Here is a 19,755-nt window from a genome sequence, read left to right on the forward strand (position 1 = left end):
GGTAAATGTTCTACAACTGAGCAACCGTGCCTCACACTGAAAAAGTTATACGTATTAAGCAGAGTCTTTGTTGAAGGTAAGTAATAATAACGCTGACGGGACGGGTTCGGTACAAAATAGAGTATGTACAATTGTGAGGGGATTGATAATAAGGAAGTCTTCAGCACAAAAGTCATTCAATGGCACTCATTTCGCGTGGTGTGCTGTAAATTGGCCAATGCCAGGCCAACTAGGCGAACATAAAGTTGTCAGGATTTACAAATTTAAGTGCCAGATTTAATAAAAAAAACAAGAAAAAGATTGGAAACCATGTTCTAATGCAGACTAGCAATAGCTTTCACCGTTAATTTGCAGCAGATCCTAAGATATTGTGGTAAATATATAACAAGCACTAGCAGAAGTTTCCGTTATTTGCAATCAAATATAAGATTTAATGCATATAAAACCAGAAATTCTAAAATGTAGAAATTCCTTCTTCTCTTTTAATACATCCATTATTTTGAAAAATGCTGAAACGTTAATTAAGAGTTTATACCGAATTTTGTACCCCCAAATTAAGAAAATCCACACATTGGACATTTTCACAAGAAAGAAACGTAAAATTAATATTATAGAAATATCTTGTATTTCTTCCTTAGGAATGATGTTGTTTTTAATTGCAACTTTAGAATATGTACCGAATTTCATACGTGCAACTTAAACAAATACAGGGGATATGGTACCAAAGTGGTAAAGCGCTTATTCTTTGTGCTTGAGGTCCCTGGCCAAGTAATCTTGTGGCGAACAAAATTGTGTCCGTGAGTTTTCTCGGGATACTTCCATTTTCTCCCACTTTATCATTCCACTAATTTCTCCATCATCATTCACTTGCCTTAATTATCGTGTGCCTTAGTCTAAAGGAGGTAAACGTGGGACGTTAAACTGAAATATTTCATTTAATTTTATTTTTAAACTAATCCACTTGGTCATTATAAATATTGGAGAGACAGAAAGTAGAAGGGAGAACTTTCTGAAAAAAAATCATAAATGTTATGGAAATTTCCCCTTCTCCCCCCTTAGAAGCAGAATTTTTGAAAACACATTTTCAGTTTTTTTTTTTTTTTTTTTTTTTTTTTAATGAGGAAGATACTGAGTTTCATCTTCCTAACTTCAGTGATTCGTAAGACACTTTACTCTTGAAGAAAGATTTAACAAAAAAAAACTTGACCCCTTAGAATACGTACTTTAGAAAATGATTTTTTATGCACTGCTTCCGTGATAAAAGAAGTTATCTGTCAAACGTTTACGTTTCAAACATAATGCGTAGTAATATGCCCTGGATGTAGATGAGTAAGTCACGTTTACTCTTTTATATAATAATATAGATAACCTAAGTGATTCTGTAAGGTATCAAGAAAGGGTGTAGCAATAGCACTGGAAAGTGCACTGACCCTTTTACATATATTGTTTAGATCGAAGACCTTTTTCAGAAGAGCCTTCCAATGTTTGGCAACGTTCTATAAGAAAGAGAAGAGAAGAACAGTAAATATCTTCCTTCTTTCAAATTTCTTCTCGCGTATTCCTTTCACATATTTTTCTCAGTTCACTGCCTCTACCTTCTCGTGGTATGTATGTATGAGAACATGCTTTCATATTTTTTCTTTAACCTTTCAAACTCTATTTATAAGCATGTGTGTGTATATGTATATTTATGACTGCTTTTACTTTGTCACCTCCCTTCTCACTTTCTTTATCTCCTTAGGGGATTTTATCTTCTTTACTAGAAACTCATGCTTTTATGTATATCTACCGTATGTGTCAGTTTCTCTATTCTCAGATATTTTGTATAATACTGACGTCTCTTTGTGTTCAGATGTTGATACCATTATTCGTATTGTTACGCTCACACTTTATATAAATAGGAACTTTTAAAAATAAAATCTTTGTGAAAAACATTTTCTTTTAACTGTCACTCACATGACGTTATCCTCCCTAATTTCTAGCTACTTGTTTCTCGAATTTCTTTTAAAATATCTTTACTTTTAATTTGATATTTTATTCCAATACTAGAAGTACTTGTTGTTTACATGGATACAATAATGCTTAAGAAACTGGAAATCTGAATATTGTAGACATCGGCGCAAATCTGTCTTCAACATTGGGGGGGACGGGTAAGACCGTTCCCATATTATATGTGTGTGTGTGTGTAAGCGATGTTCAAAATATGTATGAAGTTGAAAAACAATGCTGTGAAGAATCAGGGGACAGAATTGTCTTCAGTGGCGTATTTAGGAGGCTATCGGGCTCAAGCTCCCCCTGAAATAAATTTGTTAGTTTTTCGCATTCCACGCACAACAATAATCCTTCTAACCATTTCTAAGAATGTCATTGACTTTCCATTTCCTTAAGCTATTTGTTCAGAAATAGTACTGTGTTTACCAAATTTCATTCCATGTAAGAATTGCGTCCTTTTGTTCTTTCTTTCGTCCTTTCTACTTTTCTGTTTCTTTTTCTTGACGTTACTTTCTTTCCAGGGGCGTCATTTAGGGGGGACAGGAAGGGGTATTTGCCGCCCCCCCCTGAGTTTGAGATGTATATAGATTTTATCAATAGAATAATAGTAAATCAGTGAAAAACGCGAAATTTTACTTATATCAAGGGGTCTTGCCCCTCCAAACAAAATCTGAAATGACGCTCCTGTTTCTTTCATTTCGTCTATCATACTTTATCGACCATTGTCAGTTCTGATTCAAGTCGGGCGTCATCAGTAACACCAAAACTAAGAGGAATTGATAAGCGAAACTGGTGTTCCACACCAACTTGCGCGGATATCAACATGACAGGACTTAAGTTATTATAACAAAGGAAAAAATATATCGTGTAGTTATTTTTAACAGAAGGAAATGTTTGAATTAAAAAGAAAATCAAAACGGGGGAATAATTAGCCCGGGAAATTAGGAAGTCCAAGAGGATGCTTCCTCTTTCTTGTATGAATAGAATAAAGGGTTAGATTCACTCCTAAATTTTTGTATCATATCACATAGGATTTATCGGTCTGCAATTCTTGCCATTATAACTTCAATGTATGCATAAATTAAACTATATTTAATTCTCAAACTCAGGTGGGCAATTGCCCACTTCCTTCCTTGTGTTGAGCATAGCCCCTCGAAACAAAATCCTAAATACGCCATTGGTTGTCTTCAACATTGGGAGGTGGGCACATTTGAGGCTTATTCTAGAGAAGGGAAACTCATATTATGGTAGATGAATCTGATTTCTGAGGTGAACCTGTTGTAGAGTGTATTATATATTAGGTGATGTAGATGAAGTAGTAGTACATATCAGTATTACAAATCACTGCCGTGAACACATTCTGAAATCTGAATACATGCATATTTATAATGTTTCTAATTAGGCATCCACAAAGATCCACGTTAAAATTGTTTTATAATAATATAAATAATGACTTCCCCAAAACTATGAAAAAAGAATATCAATTATGTATGACGCAACAATAATCTTTGAGCAAAATTATGATAATCTCGATCAAGGACGTCGATTTCTCTGTAACTTTGGGAGGGGGGGGCATTCATAAAAAATGCATAAAACAATACATATAACAAGAGAAAATACATATAAAAATGCATATTCATAAAAATACAGGGAATCCACGTGAGCTTTTGGGGGCCTCCGACTTCCCAGGATCGGCCCCCTTGATTTCAATAATATTAAAGGAATCGTTACAGAAATCTAACGCATGTCATATACTCTTTAGTTAACAGATGTAACCTTAAGATTCTGGAGAAAAATATTCCAGTAATTGAATTCTTTTCTTTGCTTACGAAACATCCTCTCTCAAAAGAAAAATTGGGAGACGCGGAAATACGTAGGAACAAACCATGGTTCGAACGAGCAGAAAAGAGAAAACAAGCAAAATTACGTTGGCTACAAAATCCGAATGAAATAACCACACAAAATTTCGTAGACATCAGGCAGGAAACTTCCAAAACTTTTAGAACAAAGAAACGCAATTTTTTGAAAGCTAAAATTTAGGAACTTGAAGATAATATTAAAAATAAAAACATTCTGGACATGAATAAAGGGATCAGAATTTAAGAAAGGCTATCAACCTCGTTCTTATATTAAAGAAAGCTGATGGAACAGTTCTCACTGATACAGATAGCATTTTAAAAAGATAAAAAGATTTCTTTAACGATTTACTAACACGCAGCAAAAACTAATGTGCGTGGAGAAAGGGAGATACACACCGCAGAAACGTATATCCAGAACCCAACCGAATAGAAGTAGAAATCGCTATAAAGAAATTAAAGAAACACGAATATCCGGGTGTAAATGAAATTTCGTCTGAGTTAATTTTAGCTGGAGGCGAAAAATTGTGGAACAAGATACACAAACTCATTCTCCTCATCTACAACAAGGAAGAATTGCCACAAGAGTGGAAAGAATCAATCATTGTTCCAATCCAGAAGAAAAGCGACAAAACTGACTGTAATAATTATCGAGGCATCTCTCTTCTGTCAACATCCTATAAAATCCTTTCAAACATTCTGTTAGCAAGATTGACCCCATACGCAGATGAAATGATTGGAGATTATCAGTGTTGATATAGACGAAATCGATCAACTATCGATCAAATATTTACCATTCGCCAAATACTCGAAAAAAAGTGGGAATACAATACCCCGGTACATCAACTATTTATTGATTTTAGAAAGGCTTAAGACTCGGTTAGGAGAGAAACATTGTACAACGTTCTTACAGAATTTGGAATACCGAAAAAGCTAATTAGATCCATTAAGGCATGTTTAAATGAATCCCAAAGTAAAGTCCGGGTAGGAAAATTTTTGGCCACGAGCTTTCACGTCGAAAATGGCCTGAAACAAGGAGATGCGTTGTTCCATTATTATTTAATTTTGTGCTGGAATACCCTATAAGGAAAATCAAAGATAGCAACCAGGGCCTAGAATTGAACGGTATTCACCAGGTTATGGCATATGCTGATGTAAATTTAATAGGGGATGAGAGGAGAATAATAGAAAGAAATGCACAGATCTTAATAAACGCTTGCAGGGGCATGGGTTTAGAAGAAAATGCAGAGAAAACTAAATACATGGAAGTGCGTCGGAACCGTAATACGATAAATTATGGATGCGTTAAAATATTAAATAATTCTTTTGATAAAGTGGATAGTTTCAAATATCTAGGATCAATATTAACAGACGAAAATCATATTCACGAAGAAATTAAATGTCGACTAAAAGCAGAGAATTCGTGTTACTATTCGGTTCAAATCTCATGTCGTCGCAAATTCTGTCGAGGAATTTGAAGCTTAAAATGTATAAAACGATAATCATACCTGTTGTTCTGTATGGTTGCGAAAAATGGTCGCTTACTCTAAAGGAAGAACATAGACTGAAAGTATTTGAGAACAAGATCGTGAGACGAATATTCGGACCCAAGAGGAACGGGAATGGAGAATGGCGGAACTTTATAACGAGGAACTACATAATTTATACGGTTTTCCAAACATTGTTAGGGTCATCAAGTCTAGGAGGCTTAGGTGGGCAGGTCATATAGCCAGGATGGAAGAAAGTAGGATCGCTTTCAAAGTGTTAGCGGTAAGACCAACTGGAAACCGACCATTAGGAAGACCTAGGCGCAGATGGGAAGACAATATTAAGATGGATCTCGCAAAAATAGGAATACAAAGTAGAAACTGGATCTAGTTGGCTAAAGATAGAAGTCAATGGAGAGCTTTCGTGAACGGGGCATTGAACCTCCGGGTTCCATAGGCCATAGAGTTAGTTAGCTTAGGAAGCATGAGTAGATGCCTAGGCTGATACTACAAATAGATTAAATTCACATTTACTGAAAAGATGGGTTCTACTGACATTGATAGTCTGTATATTCTTCGTGTGCTAGGGCCTAGGGGAGAAAAGGAGAGAAGATTTCATATCAGGTTACGTCACGCACAGTCGCACGCCTTCATTTTTATTAAAAATGAAAAAGCCAAGAGAAACAAATTTCATCTCACTTTCCTTTGTGGCAATCGGTCACAAATCATCACACTTTTCTGCAAAAAGCACTTTTCAAATCGGATTATTGGGAGAGCCTCCAGTTCCAATGTTGGGGAAACATGTATCTCCATTCCCCGGAATTTGTGCCCATACCTACAGGTGAGACAATTTTTCAGCAGGAGGAGAGGGGTATATCCTCCTCTGGCATCACAGGCGTGCGCAACGTGGGTGCCATGGGTGCCTTGGCACCCCCATTAGACAAACTTTTTTTATGTAGAATTATTACAAACTGAGAAGAGATTACGTGTTAATTATTTCCCCTCTGCATGTGTGCCGTGCGTCGCCGACGCAGCGTCGGATGTAATGATGCTATCTTTTCTTAGGGGAAAGGGGGGGAGGACGACATTCCATATGGTGGCACTTTAGATCTGGCACCCACATTCCCAATGTCCTGCGCACGCTAGTGTCTGGCATTTATTGCAATTTGTGCCCAAGTAGTGGAAGTGGAATTAATACATATTGATGAGACTACTAAACGCACTACAGCACGAAGTTCAGTTTGAAATACTACAGATTACGATTCTTTTTAACAATGGAAAAGCCAAGAGAAATCAATTTCATCTTACATTCCTTTGTTGCAGTCGGACACAAATCATCAAGCTATCCCAAAAGCACTTTTTAAGTCAGATTATTGGGGGGGACGGTCCCCCCAGGTCCAACATTGGGGGGGACATGTCCCCCTCGTCCCCCCGGGATTTGCGCCAGTGATTGTAGAAGTTGTCCCCCTATATTGGTGGGATTTTTAAGAATGCTGAAGCAAATATTCCTGTATTTTAATTAAAACTTTATTACGCATATCCGACTCCGGTCAGGCATCTTCCAGTTCACACATGTTCGGTAGCGCTTATATAGCAGTAAAAAGGAGAGAATGTTGGGTTACTTTAATAGTGAGGACGCGGCTTATCTTGATGAAAGATAGGGTTCTCCAAAATGTCTACACAAGATTGGAAGACGTCACGAATGCACAACGGACTAGCTATACTCATCTGAGTGAAGATAAACGCGATTACGATGTACCTGATTACCTTACTTCCCTCCCTCCATACGGAATTATTACGCATCGTTTCGATATGTGGAAGTGCCAACACACGCATCATGTATCCAGTTATTTGCAGGACTACGGACACGCCCAGAGCCGTCTTTGTGTCTAAGACAGTAAAGTGTCTGTGAATACCACTTCTTCATTCGTCTCATCATTGCAATCTCTCTCAATATCACAGATTTTCTTGGTGATAATCAAGCGTCAGCAGTAAGTGCGCAAAATAAACGATGGAAAGTAGATCTAGCTGCAAATATCGATTATTTAATATTCATGAATTCTCATGTAGATCCCCAGTAGCACTGATAGCACTGGCAGTTCCCGTAATGTAAGCTATTGTACTCAGTATGAAATTGTGTCCAGTCTCTCCCCCGGTACGTTGCAGTGCACTTAGGGTTGCTGCCTCCCACGCGTGACGAACCGTGAGAGCAGTATTTTGCGGAATGACCACACCGTCTCTCCCAACTATGCTATACAACCATGCTTGAAATCACTTAATAGTTGCCTTTCTCATGTTGCAGACAAAAATTGTGATTGATATAGAACGGATTTGAACACCCTTCATGTTTTCCGAGTGCCTTCAAACTACTACATGTACTTGGCTACCCTCTAGTTTGGTCAGTGAGATGAAACCTTCAAACTAAAGTCAGTATGTCCTCTATATACACACTTTTATTCTGTAATTTGTTTATTGAAGTTTAATATTCGTTTTCAGCGACGAGGTTATATGAGACATAGACCTACAGTTTAAGGTGGAACATGAACTACTGTAACGCGATCGAATTTTTGCCCAAGGAAAAGTATCCAGAACCACATGCACCAAAAGCGCACTCAATAGCCACTCAGTCATTGGTGAGAGGAAAATTTTTGTATTCGAATTTTGTAAATGAAATATACAGAATATTCTTAAAAGATTTTTCACCGAGTATTCTTAAAACTGTTTTCACAGAGTATTAGTACAAGTATTTTCACAGAGTATTCTTAAATTGTTTTCATAGACTATTTTTAAACTGTTTTCAGAGACTATTCTTAAAACTGTTTTCACAGAGTATTAGTACAAGTATTTTCACAGAGTATTCTTAAATTGTTTTCATAGACTATTCTTAAACTGTTTTCATAAACTATTCTTAAAACTGTTTTCACAGAGTATTAGTACAAGTATTTTCACAGAGTATTCTTAAATTGTTTTCATAGACTATTCTTAAACTGTTTTCATAAACTATTCTTAAAACTGTTTGCACAGAGTATTAGTACAAGTATTTTCACAGAGTATTCTTAAGTTGTTTTCATAGACTATTTTTAAACTGTTTTCAGAGACTATTCTTAAAACTATTTTCACAGAGTATTAGTACAAGTATTTTCACAGAGTATTCTTAAATTGTTTTCATAGACTATTCTTAAACTGTTTTCATAAACTATTCTTAAAACTGTTTTCATAGAGTATTAGTACAAGTATTTTCACAGAGTATTCTTAAATTGTTTTCATAGACTATTCTTAAACTGTTTTCAGAGACTATTCTTAAAACTGTTTTCACAGAGTATTAGTACAAGTATTTTCACAGAGTGTTCTTAAATTGTTTTCATAGACTATTCTTAAACTGTTTTCATAAACTATTCTTAAAACTGTTTTCACAGAGTATTAGTACAAGTATTTTCCCAGAGTATTCTTAAATTGTTTTCATAGACTATTCTTAAACTGTTTTAAGAGACTATTCTTGAAACTGTTTTCACAGAGTATTAGTAAAAGTGTTTTTACCGAGTACTCTTAAAAAGATTTTGCACTAGTGCATATACACACGAAAACCTGTGTAAAAGCTTGAACTCATTCATGAAAATACCGGTAATTCTGGAGGTATGGGCTTCAAAACGTGACTTTTTTAAAGACTTTAATACTATGATTTCTTATTTCTTTTTTATAAAATTAAATGAAAAAAGATTTGAAGCTTATATTAAGACGATGTTAAGACCAGTATCTGAAAGTATATTTATTTGATAGAGCAGACTTCATCAACATGTGATGCTCAATATGATAAACATACCTATGAAACCTGAAACTGAACAAGGTCACACATCATAACAATAATTTGTTGTTACCAAAATCATATCAGTGCTGGCTGAATTCAACACAGCCATTGAAAACACGATTACAATTTGCTTTCAAGCGTATTCAATACATATTGACCACAACACCATCATGCAGAGTCCATGGTTAAATCTGGAAACCGAAGCTAACACAAAACGCAACCACATCCCTTTTAAATCCAGCAGAGTGTGTACAAGATAATGGAAAGCTTTGTTTGTTTTATAGTAATTAATCCATTTTTGTGATTTCCCTTAATCAAATTTAGAATAGAAAGCAAAACAGCTATAGAAAATTCATTTGTATTTTATTCAAAAGTAAAGCAATTCGTTATATTTAGTGCCAATAATTGATGTGGGTAACGAAAAATAGTCAATTACTCACAGTAATTGAAAGCACTTATTTTTGACACTGCTTTGATAATATGTTTATGGTTTGAATTCAAAAATAATTACTTACGCCTAAGAAAAAAACATGACTCAAAGAAAATTAGAAATGTTAGTAGTTATATTTTGGGGCGTTTGTGGCATCTATGACCTATCTAAGCCCGTCATGTTATGAGAGATGACATTCCTCGGCGACCATATCCTTGCCCGAGAAATTGGGCAAGGAAGAAAGGAATCAAAAAGGATATACATTTCCAACAGCCTTCCTTATTCCTTGCCTTCAAAACGAAAGAAGTGTCCTGTCCAAATTTCATATTTCTATCTATAATACAGTAGTATGGCTTGGGTGATGGTGAGTAGCTCACTTCCACTCTTTTATGCAATAGTGTAAACATTTTTCCCTCTTATAAAATGAATAGGAGAGAAATAGTAGTACACAAAACACACTTAATTTCTCTGTTCTTGTATTTGCAGGAAACCGAGGTTTGGAAGCGCCGTATACAATTATGGTGTATGTCCACGGTGAATCCTACGAATGGAATGCTGGGAATCCTTATGATGGCAGCGTATTAGCCAGCTTTGGACACGTTATAGTTGTCACAATCAATTTCCGGTTAGGCATCCTTGGTAAGTTATCACTTCTGTCTAATTAGCATGCATTTCGCTGAGCCAGCGTAAAAGCACTTCACATTTAGGATTAAATATACAAATGTGTACGTTGTTTCAAATTAAATGAATGCGAATTTTGGTTTCATACATTTTGAAACGCTGTGGGATTATTGATAGTTAACCATACGATTCAGCTGTGATTTCAAAAACTCTCAAACATTATTGTTATAATTGAAAATTGTATCTGACAAAAGCTGGGTCTTCAAACAAATGGTTTCTTAATTACACAACAAAACAGCTTGTTGTGTAATTCAAACAAACTTAGTGAACAGCTTCTTTTTCAACATAAGCTGCTTCGTGGTTAGAGTACACCCCTTAGGCGTAAGAGTCTCGGGTTCGATTCCCGGCAGGAGTCATGTGGCTCGGATCCCACGTTAAGCTCTAGATCACTGATAAAAGGCATGCTAAATTCAAAATCAAATCAAATCAATTACTTTCAACATCATTAATCATATATATGATTAATTGTTATTAGATTATTATGATTATTAGATTATAGTCAACATTCTTGTCATTATATTTTGTTTTGTGATTGGACAATGGAAACCTAATAAGTAATTATTACAACTTTGATAAAGCTTTGATACTTGGTACAGCTTTGATGCTAGTTTTGCAATATACTTGTTACCAACTTCATGAAAACACAAGGTTAAAACGTGTTATAAATATAAAGGAATATAAAAATAAAACATTACGGGAGGTTTCATGTTTGTCACTTTGGTATTTCTATTCGTAAATCCACGACATTCAACATTTCCATTCTTAAACCACACTGATGTGGCAATGTTCGATCAAATTCCCTCAGTGCTAGTAGACGACATGCCATCCGAAGTCCTTCCAACTCAAGTAGAGCAAGATTACGCTAACAAGGATGCTCGTACGTACAAAACAATTAGTTTTATTTTGTAATATACCATTACAGTTTAGTGAAATTATGTTTTTAATAGGAGGGTGCCCGAAATTTTTTGCACCGACTGTACTTGACGTTTAACAAAAAATTTCTGGCTGTTCAGATAATCCGTAATTTTATTTGTTATTCTATTTCAAATTAACATGGAAAAACTGTAAAAATTCATTAGGAATTATAGTTTTGGGAATCAATACCTTTATTTATATTTTAAATTAGTTATAAGTCTTGTATATGGATATGTAAATGGATTATTACAATTCTTACGGTGTCAGTGCTATCCGAAAATATAGATCCACTATTGGACGGAACTTTCCAGATCAAATAACCAATCTAAAATTCGACAGAATTTTCAGGACCACCCTTCACCTCTCTTTTAGATACCTAGGTCCTTCTAAAATCTAGTTTAATCCAGTTTTTACCAAATTTTATTCGTTTCAAAGCCCCACCGCCAAAATGCTTAGTTTTGATTGGCTGATAAACCCACGCGATGATATTAGGGCGCAATTATTCCATTCCAAGCCGGAAAATCTTGCTGACAACAGCCAGATTTCGATCGTCGAGCTTAAAAGGTCGCAACGGAGTGAGAAAAACTGCAAACAAGGTAATATTTGGGAGTTTTTTAACCTAAAATCGTTGGAAGTCTCTAGGAGCCAAAAAACTATTAAATTTCATACTAAAACTGAACTGAAATAGGAAGTGCAACATTGCAACGCCATGTTGAGCAGATATAATGAGTGATGGACAGGTTCCACGAAGTGCATCAGTTTGCTAGTGGTTCTTAAATATCCACAGACAGTTTCGGAAGAGTGGTGTTTTTTCCCTTTAAATACTTTTATCCTTAAAACTATTCCTGTTAGAGTTACGTTAGGCTTGCCCCCCTGTCCGTTCAGTAATCTGTCTGTGTAGTTAGTACGTGATTTTTTTTTCATACATGGCGGTATTTAATTTTGTGGTAGTCAGTCCAGTAATCACAATGCACGTGTAAATTTCAGTAGGGGCTCCTATCTGACTCCCAAATTGGGAGTCCGGCTTCCAGCGGGATGAGTTGAACATGTAGTTTGTTCCGGGTTCCTGCCCCTTCAGGGCAGGGGTCCTATTGTTAGCTAATACTCCGATATGTCCCCTCAGGGCATCGATTAAACAGGTTGATTTCAAGAATGTGATTTAGTAAATAAAGGGCCAGTTGGCCCTGTTCATTTCTTTTCCTTTCGTTACCTTTCATAGAGCCGATTTAACATGGTAAAATATGAATGTTTTCTGTGTATATTTATTCGTATAACATGTATTAATGTAGTGTGTAGTATGAATGTGGCATGATGTGTCTTGTAGTTCGAGTAGTATGTGTATATTTGTAATGTAGTATCAGTGATAGTGGTAGTTAAGTGATGAAAGAGTGTGTTGGACAGTGTAGTATTTACTATGCGATAAATTCTTTATTATTCCGTCATTAAGTGAACTCATACACGATATTTAATAGTGAACGTAATATAGTATAATGATTCCGTGTACAAGGTCACATTCAGTTGTTCAAGGGTTCATTATATCGTCGCTAGCCCTAGTGTCAAAAGTCAGTACTAACCGCCATTCTTCTGTCGAGGTGCTTAGTGATTTAGTTTTCGTGAAATTGACCTTTCTTTTCAAAATAAAACCTGGAAGGTATAATTCATAGCCCATATGAATGTACAGTTAGGTCAAGTGACCCAAAATTAATATATTCTGAAAATTTCAACATTCTGCTTAGTCTAGAACCGGAAATATTTAAATAAATAAACAATGCGTAAATTTTTAACAGAAGTCGGGCGATATGATGCTAGTTCTTCGCTTTGAAATTATATTAAATGTCCATTTTTCTTCGTGGCTGTAGAATTTCATTGTTGATGCAGAATTTTATAAACATTAAACATTATCGCAGATAATTCTATTTTCAGTGAACATACGTAGGATTTTTTTTTTCGTTCTTAATAAAGCTACCAGGTATTACATAGTATTGTGTGTGGGATGAAAGAGTCTTGGGTTCGAGTGAGGTTGTCGTGCGGTGATCGGAGCGGAAATGTTTGTAGTGATTATAGATTTTAAAGTATTATGATGAAATGTGTAAATAGGCTGGGCGTAGATAGAGGAAACAGGGTGTTTGTAGAATATAGCGTCGTGGCAAATGAATATTAATGTGAATATGAATATTAATAAGTATATGAATATTGTAGTAAATGAATATAGAATATAGGACACCCATATAGTTAAATATATAGTAGCCCAGTGAATACTTCGCCGCGTGTTGATATATAGATATTGAATAGATACGTGTAACTACAAACATCTCAGGTTCTGACCCCTGCACCATAATATCACGCGGACCGGAGGGCGATATATAGTCGGACTATGATAATACTTTGTAGTTTAATGTGTTATAGTAATAATCAACCATAGTAATACCATCTGATAGAAGGGGTAGCATCATATAATCGCAGACTAGACATATTGAATAATAAATTATGAAAAGACAGTAGTAGTTATACAACAGGGCTGTAGTGAATTATATTTTCTGGTCGGTTTTTTTTTTAAAATAGAATATCCTGCTCCGTGAGATTTTTTTTTTCCTTCACGTTACCTACTCGGGCTAGCTTACAATGTTCATGGAGGCGACAGCTCTGACAGGGTTACAGAATCAAAACAATTAATTATTGAAATTTAGTCGCGTACCCGGATGTCGACCCCTAGTCCCTTTAAGTATTTTCATTTCTTTTCTTAGTTTAATTAGACGAGGGAAATTAACGACATCCCAGACTGTGGCGTGTCTGCGCAGGGTAGCTATCGGTGAGGTTTGGCATAGAAATCACCGATCCAAAATTCAGTTTATTTAATTTTTTTTTATTTCGGCAAATCATTAGTTAGAGATATATTAGATAATACTTCTATTCTAGTTTCATTACTGTCCTCGAACCTTCTTAGTTTTTCTAAGGGGTCGAATATTTTTTTTTTACTTAGAGATTTCAAAATTGGGGACGCAGTTACCTGGTCCCTTTCCCCCCCTCCTTTTATCCTGCTGGTCTGGGCCGGATACGGGGATCGGATTTCAATCTTACAAGCAAATTCTTGTGGGATTGGGATCTGATGGACACAGAACTTGCATCCTTGGCAGCAGGGCGCTCCTTGAGTCTACGTATTCGAGTAGACCACCCTTTTGGCATGCTAAGTATATTTTGGCTATGGATTTGTTAAGATAGAAATTCGACTTCTGTCTTTGTAGCGTTAGTTATTTCCCACTTAAGTCTTTGGCGCCCCTATTCTTCGTCTTCCTTCTTCTCTATCTCTCTCTCTGTCTTCATTTCTTCAAGTTTTTTTAATTTTTTCAACCTCCCCCCCCCCAAGATTTTGAACTTGTTACTTACGATTTATTTAACGTACAACTCTGATCTGAAATTACCAGCTGAGACGTTGCAAGACACGATTCATGAATGGAGTAGATAATGATTGGGTCCTCCATCACATTTTGACCTATCGCTGAAATGAACAAAGACTTAGTATTTGACGACACTTCGATTACGTTCTTTCACCGTCGTTCCTCTTAAGTTTTTTTTTAATCCGTTGGTCACTTTCCTTTCTGTTTTGGTTTTCAATTACTTTTAGTTAACCTGGGCCCAGAAATTGTATTTTGATTTACCTAGTTATATCTAGAAATGCTCTGTGTTACGTGCCTGCCTCACAAAGTTTTTTTTTTCTTCATGATTTAAACACGAATTGATTATATAAAAGTTAAAAATTTATAGATGCGCGGTATCAGATAAAATTTAATTTGTTTCCAAATGTAATGTTGGAAGTCATTTGTTTTCTTGGACAATGTTGCAACCTTGTAAAATTTTATTGTTGGGGATGATTAATTTAAATGTGTGCGCATTTATTATAAATATATATATATAGAGAGAGAGAAATAAATACTTCGAAATGTATGTGTAATTAGTATGTGAATATGATGTTAAAGTAAAAGTATGATATTAAATGTATTATGAATATATGTAAGAGCGCTCGTGTCTGTCCCCCTAGACGTGTATTGGTTGCTATAGTTTACCAGAAGTCTTCCGACGAATTTAAGAATGTAGATTTTGTTAAGAATACCGCCGTGCACTTAAGTAATTTTCCTTTTCTTCTGAATCAATGTAAGTGATAACCTCTGTAATTATATAATGGCATGCATTGAAAAAATATCGGCAGGTCTAAACGTAACCCACATCATAACAAATATTATCCCTGAGCAATTAACCTAAAACCATTGTGGAAAGTGTACCTTGAATCCTTCTCACCTACATATGTATCCTGTGACTTGACCAGTTTTTTTTTTATCCTCGATTTGAACCATCATACTCCGTACACCTGTGGAAGATCATTTTTTTTCTTAAATCCGAACCATGCATATAAACATATACGAAAGTGATCTTAATGAAAGGTCTCGTCAAGTGTCCCAGTGTTGGATAAATAACTTGAAATTATTCGATTAATAAATTTGGAAATAGACCGTCTAAGAGGAGAAACTTCCTCTAGTGAAAGTTATTTTCTCGAAATCCCTAGATGGGTATAGACGTAGCAGTGTGCGATTGCAGATATAAACTGTTACCAGTTACAAACCAAATATAGACGACGAATGGTTTTGTAAACCAATAGATATATATATATATACATATAGAGATATATATAAATGACCACAAACTAAGTTAAATGGAGCGAAACGTTTTGGACACTACGACTAGTGCGTGAGTTGTGATTTGGACGCTCAAAATTATTAATATTTTAATATCTCGACGTGAGGTAGAGACTCATATAAGTTCTAATACACCAAAAGGTTTTTTTTTTCTTTCCTCTTTGTCCAATTTTTTTTTAAAGTGAAATAAGTGTCTTATTTGCGTATGTCGCAAATCATAATTTGCTTTAGCATGCCTAAGATATGATACGTGTAATTATTTTTTTTCTTTCTTTTCATTTGTCAATATGATTGAATATATAAAAAATTACTAAAATATAACACTATGTACTCTAGTAATATATAACCAAGAACTTGTGCTTTTAATATTTTCTTCATAATTATTTGTTTTGTCCTTTTTTTTTCACTATGAATGTAATAAACTATTTGTACCTTTGTAGTTAGTTGGTTTCCTTTAAACATATATACACTGTCCTGAGTGAGTGAGCGTGTGAATGCATGATAGATTTAATTTAAGTAATTTTAGTGATATCCTTTGTCATATTAACATCTGTAATATATGTGTCATGTTTTAATAGATATGTTACGGTAAATAACCTAGGTCATGAAGGACCGTCACTAATGGTTTAAATCGGCTCGAGGAGTGAAGCAAAAATAGCAGGACAAGCCTAAATACGACATCTTTCTTCCAGGAAGTTGAAATTCTTATTGATACGATACATAAATTTATATTGAGTTTATAAGTTTGATTTTTTTTTTCCTTGGCTAATTCATATGTGTGGTCGATCCTAGAGGACAGAGTTCAGATGCTGGATAGTTATCAGTCACCGGTCGGAATAACTTTACAAAGAATTAAATTTCACTTTTTCTCATTTCCAGGTCTAGGTCTGGGCAACCCCATGATCGTGGTGCCTGGAGCTAGGTCTGGGTGGTATGAGGGAACATGTGTCTATTCCGAAGCATTCCAAAATTGATTAGTTGTTAATAACATTTAGAATGATTCATCTTTCAACGACTTTCCCGACCTTTTACTATATTTCCGGAATTATCCAGTAATCTGTTTCTCATTAAAATACCCTATCTCTTTTCTTTCTTCTTTACCTACCTCCTTCTTTTACCCTTCTACTTTCTTCTCTTTCTTTCCTATTTCTAAATGAAAGAAAACGGAGTCATGATTGAGAGTAGTCGCTATTGGCACGGTCAATAAGTTGTTTCGATGAGTTTTCTTCGGGAGTCCGATATGGAATAATTAACAATAACAAAAGGTTTATTGGAATTCAATTTATTAGAAAATAATCTGGATTTCAATCAGTAGGTGATATTTGGTAATCGCCCTCGTTAAAGAAAATTAATTTGTAGCGACTCCTCTCCTCTACATTGCGTATTATTTTCTTCGTTTACATATTTTTTTTCGTTTTCTTTCAATATTGGCGACCGTTGACATCGGACAGTTACCATGGAAACAATTGTTTTCCCTGGTAACGAATCTGAAATTATTTATTAAACACTGTTTAGGATCGAGCACATATTGATTTGGCCACAAAGATGAATAATTAAAAAGTCACAGTGAGATTAAATAATTATAGTCATTGGCTATTCTGCTATCTTTGTCTCTCTCTGTAGAAAGGGGGAAATGAAGGAATTTGTCAAAGTAAATTCTAAAATTTGAAAATGCTGGAAGTTGACCCAAGGAGGGAATTAGATAGGAGTCCCTTAATTTATGAATAGTACCTGATTAATAAGTCTTGTTAGTTGATAAGTATATAATTCCATGTGTTTATATTGTGTCTTTTTGGGTGTAAGCTATGGCAACCAATAGGGAAGTAGTATCACACGAGAACGCGGAAGTCTCATGTACACAATGTACATTAGAAAGTAGTGAGAAAAGAGCTCGCGTCTCTCGTAGGCTAGTGAGGTGTCACGAATGTGGGCTGAAATGGATTCATTTCAGTTGTATTAATTTAGAGGATACTGCGGAAAATGCAGAAAAGGTCCGGGCTGGTGAGATAGTCAAATACTGCAAAGAATGTGAGGGGAAGCTCCACCAGTCGCGTGAACCCATGCGTTTATCCTCTGAAAAAGAAAATGAACATCCCGATTCGGACGGTGAACGAGGGTATAGTACCCCGAAGAACCGAGGCCAAATATCTCCAGTGGAGATATCTGACCTCGATGATGATGAAAGAGATGGGGATCCAGTTGGTGATAAACCCAAAGAAAAGAAAAGGAAGACTGGGTCATCTAATAATGACGCTCTCCTCCTTTCATTGCAACAAATGCTACAGGAAATGAGACGCGAAATAAATGAAAATATAGATAATAATAGCCGAGAGATGAGACGCGAAATGAATGAAAATAGCCGCGAAATAAATGAAAAAATAGATAATAATAGCCGTGAGATGAGACGCGAAATGAATGAAAATAGCCGCGAAATAAATGAAAAAATAGATAATAATAGCCGAGAGATGAAACGTGAAATAAATGAGAAATTTGACACCTCGAAACGAGAAACCGAATCTCGATTCGAGGTGCTAACCCAGAAAATTGACAACATATGTTCGGACTTTGCTGCCTCAATAACCACGTTGAGGGAGCAAACGTCTACTGAAATTGATTTGGTCAGATGCGAGGCTCAGCAGTCCCTAAAGCAATATCAGCAGGAGACTGAGGGTAAATTAGATAATGTAAATTCTGAAATCGAACAAATAGATACCAAATTGCACAAGATTAACAATAAATTAGAAACACAGCAGGCCGAAATTGATAGTTTAAAGTCAACCTTGTCAGATTTATCATTAGAAACCAAACTGGAAATGACTGACCAAAAAATTTCGAAAATTCAAAACGAAATAGTAAATATTCAAAGAGAAATAACGAAACCTAGTTGCGGAAAACCAGAGGTAACCTATCCTTTCCCCGGTAGCGATTTCTCAGAAATATTACCTGCGATAACAACTACATGTAGCGCAGGAAAAGAAAATTTAACGTCAGTTGATGCACGGGATATTGCGACGCACTACCCCATGCATCGGTCAGAACCAAAGTCGTGGTTCAATTCTAATAGTGTGCCGAATCAATCGAGTGTTGTGACGACTACGGTCACTAGCGTGAGTGCTCCCTCCTTACATGGAGGTATACAATCACATAGCGCGTTGCCGGGAAGAGGAGATGGGTGCCATTCTGAGTCGTTGTTCACGGGTGCGATTGGTCCGGGGATGGAGCCCAACATATTCAATACGACCAACAAAATCCCTTTCACTTACATGGGTAATTATAACACCGCTACTACGTCGTCGGTGGTAAATCCGGTGACGCCTCCGATTGTGCAGGATAATATGTTAATTCCCAGTAACTATTCCCCTGCGTATGTTAGTATGGGTTCCAAGGTTTCGCTGAGGGACATCGAACGTTTTCCCACTTTTGACGGGAATATTACCAATGGACAGCCTCGTGTTTTTCTGCGTAGATTGCAGCAGTGTTTAGAAATGTATCGGCTGACCGATAGAGAACGTTTACAAATAGTGGAAAAACTTTTAATTGCAGCATCAGGCGCGTGGTTTGCTTCTATTAAATATAGAATCCATACGTTTGACGATTTCCTGATCCTTTTCAAGGAAGAATACTGCAATGAACATATAGAGAGGCTTCAGAAACGCAACCTCCAATCTTTAAGATATGATCGAGCCAAGTATGGGTCCCTTCTGGACTATGCTTGGAAGATCATAGAACTGTACTACCAGATTGCAGAGAATCCATCGCAAGCCGAACTAGTAGACATCATAGTGAACGCTCTTCCACCAGATGAGTCGCGGGCTATTGCTTCCCACTTGTGCCAAACGGTGCGAGAAGTTACGTCACGCCTAGCTGCCCTGTGTGGAAAAGAAACTGGAGGCCCACCAAA

General features: G+C 36.0%; 1 protein-coding gene across 1 annotated transcript in view; it reads left to right on the forward strand.

The window, feature by feature from the left end:
• The window catches only part of LOC145693207 (neuroligin-4, X-linked-like), a 412,215-nt gene that overhangs the window by 304,365 nt on the left and 88,095 nt on the right, over window positions 1-19,755 (forward strand). The window contains exon 2 of the mRNA XM_081768991.1: window positions 10,057-10,209. Coding sequence (XP_081625117.1) covers window positions 10,057-10,209 — 153 coding nt within the window. The remainder of the gene's footprint in view (window positions 1-10,056; window positions 10,210-19,755) is intronic.

Source organism: Thermobia domestica, chromosome 8 (assembly GCF_964235325.1).
Source record: "Thermobia domestica chromosome 8, izTheDome1.hap1.1, whole genome shotgun sequence".
NCBI classification, from domain to species: Eukaryota; Metazoa; Arthropoda; class Insecta; order Zygentoma; family Lepismatidae; genus Thermobia; species Thermobia domestica.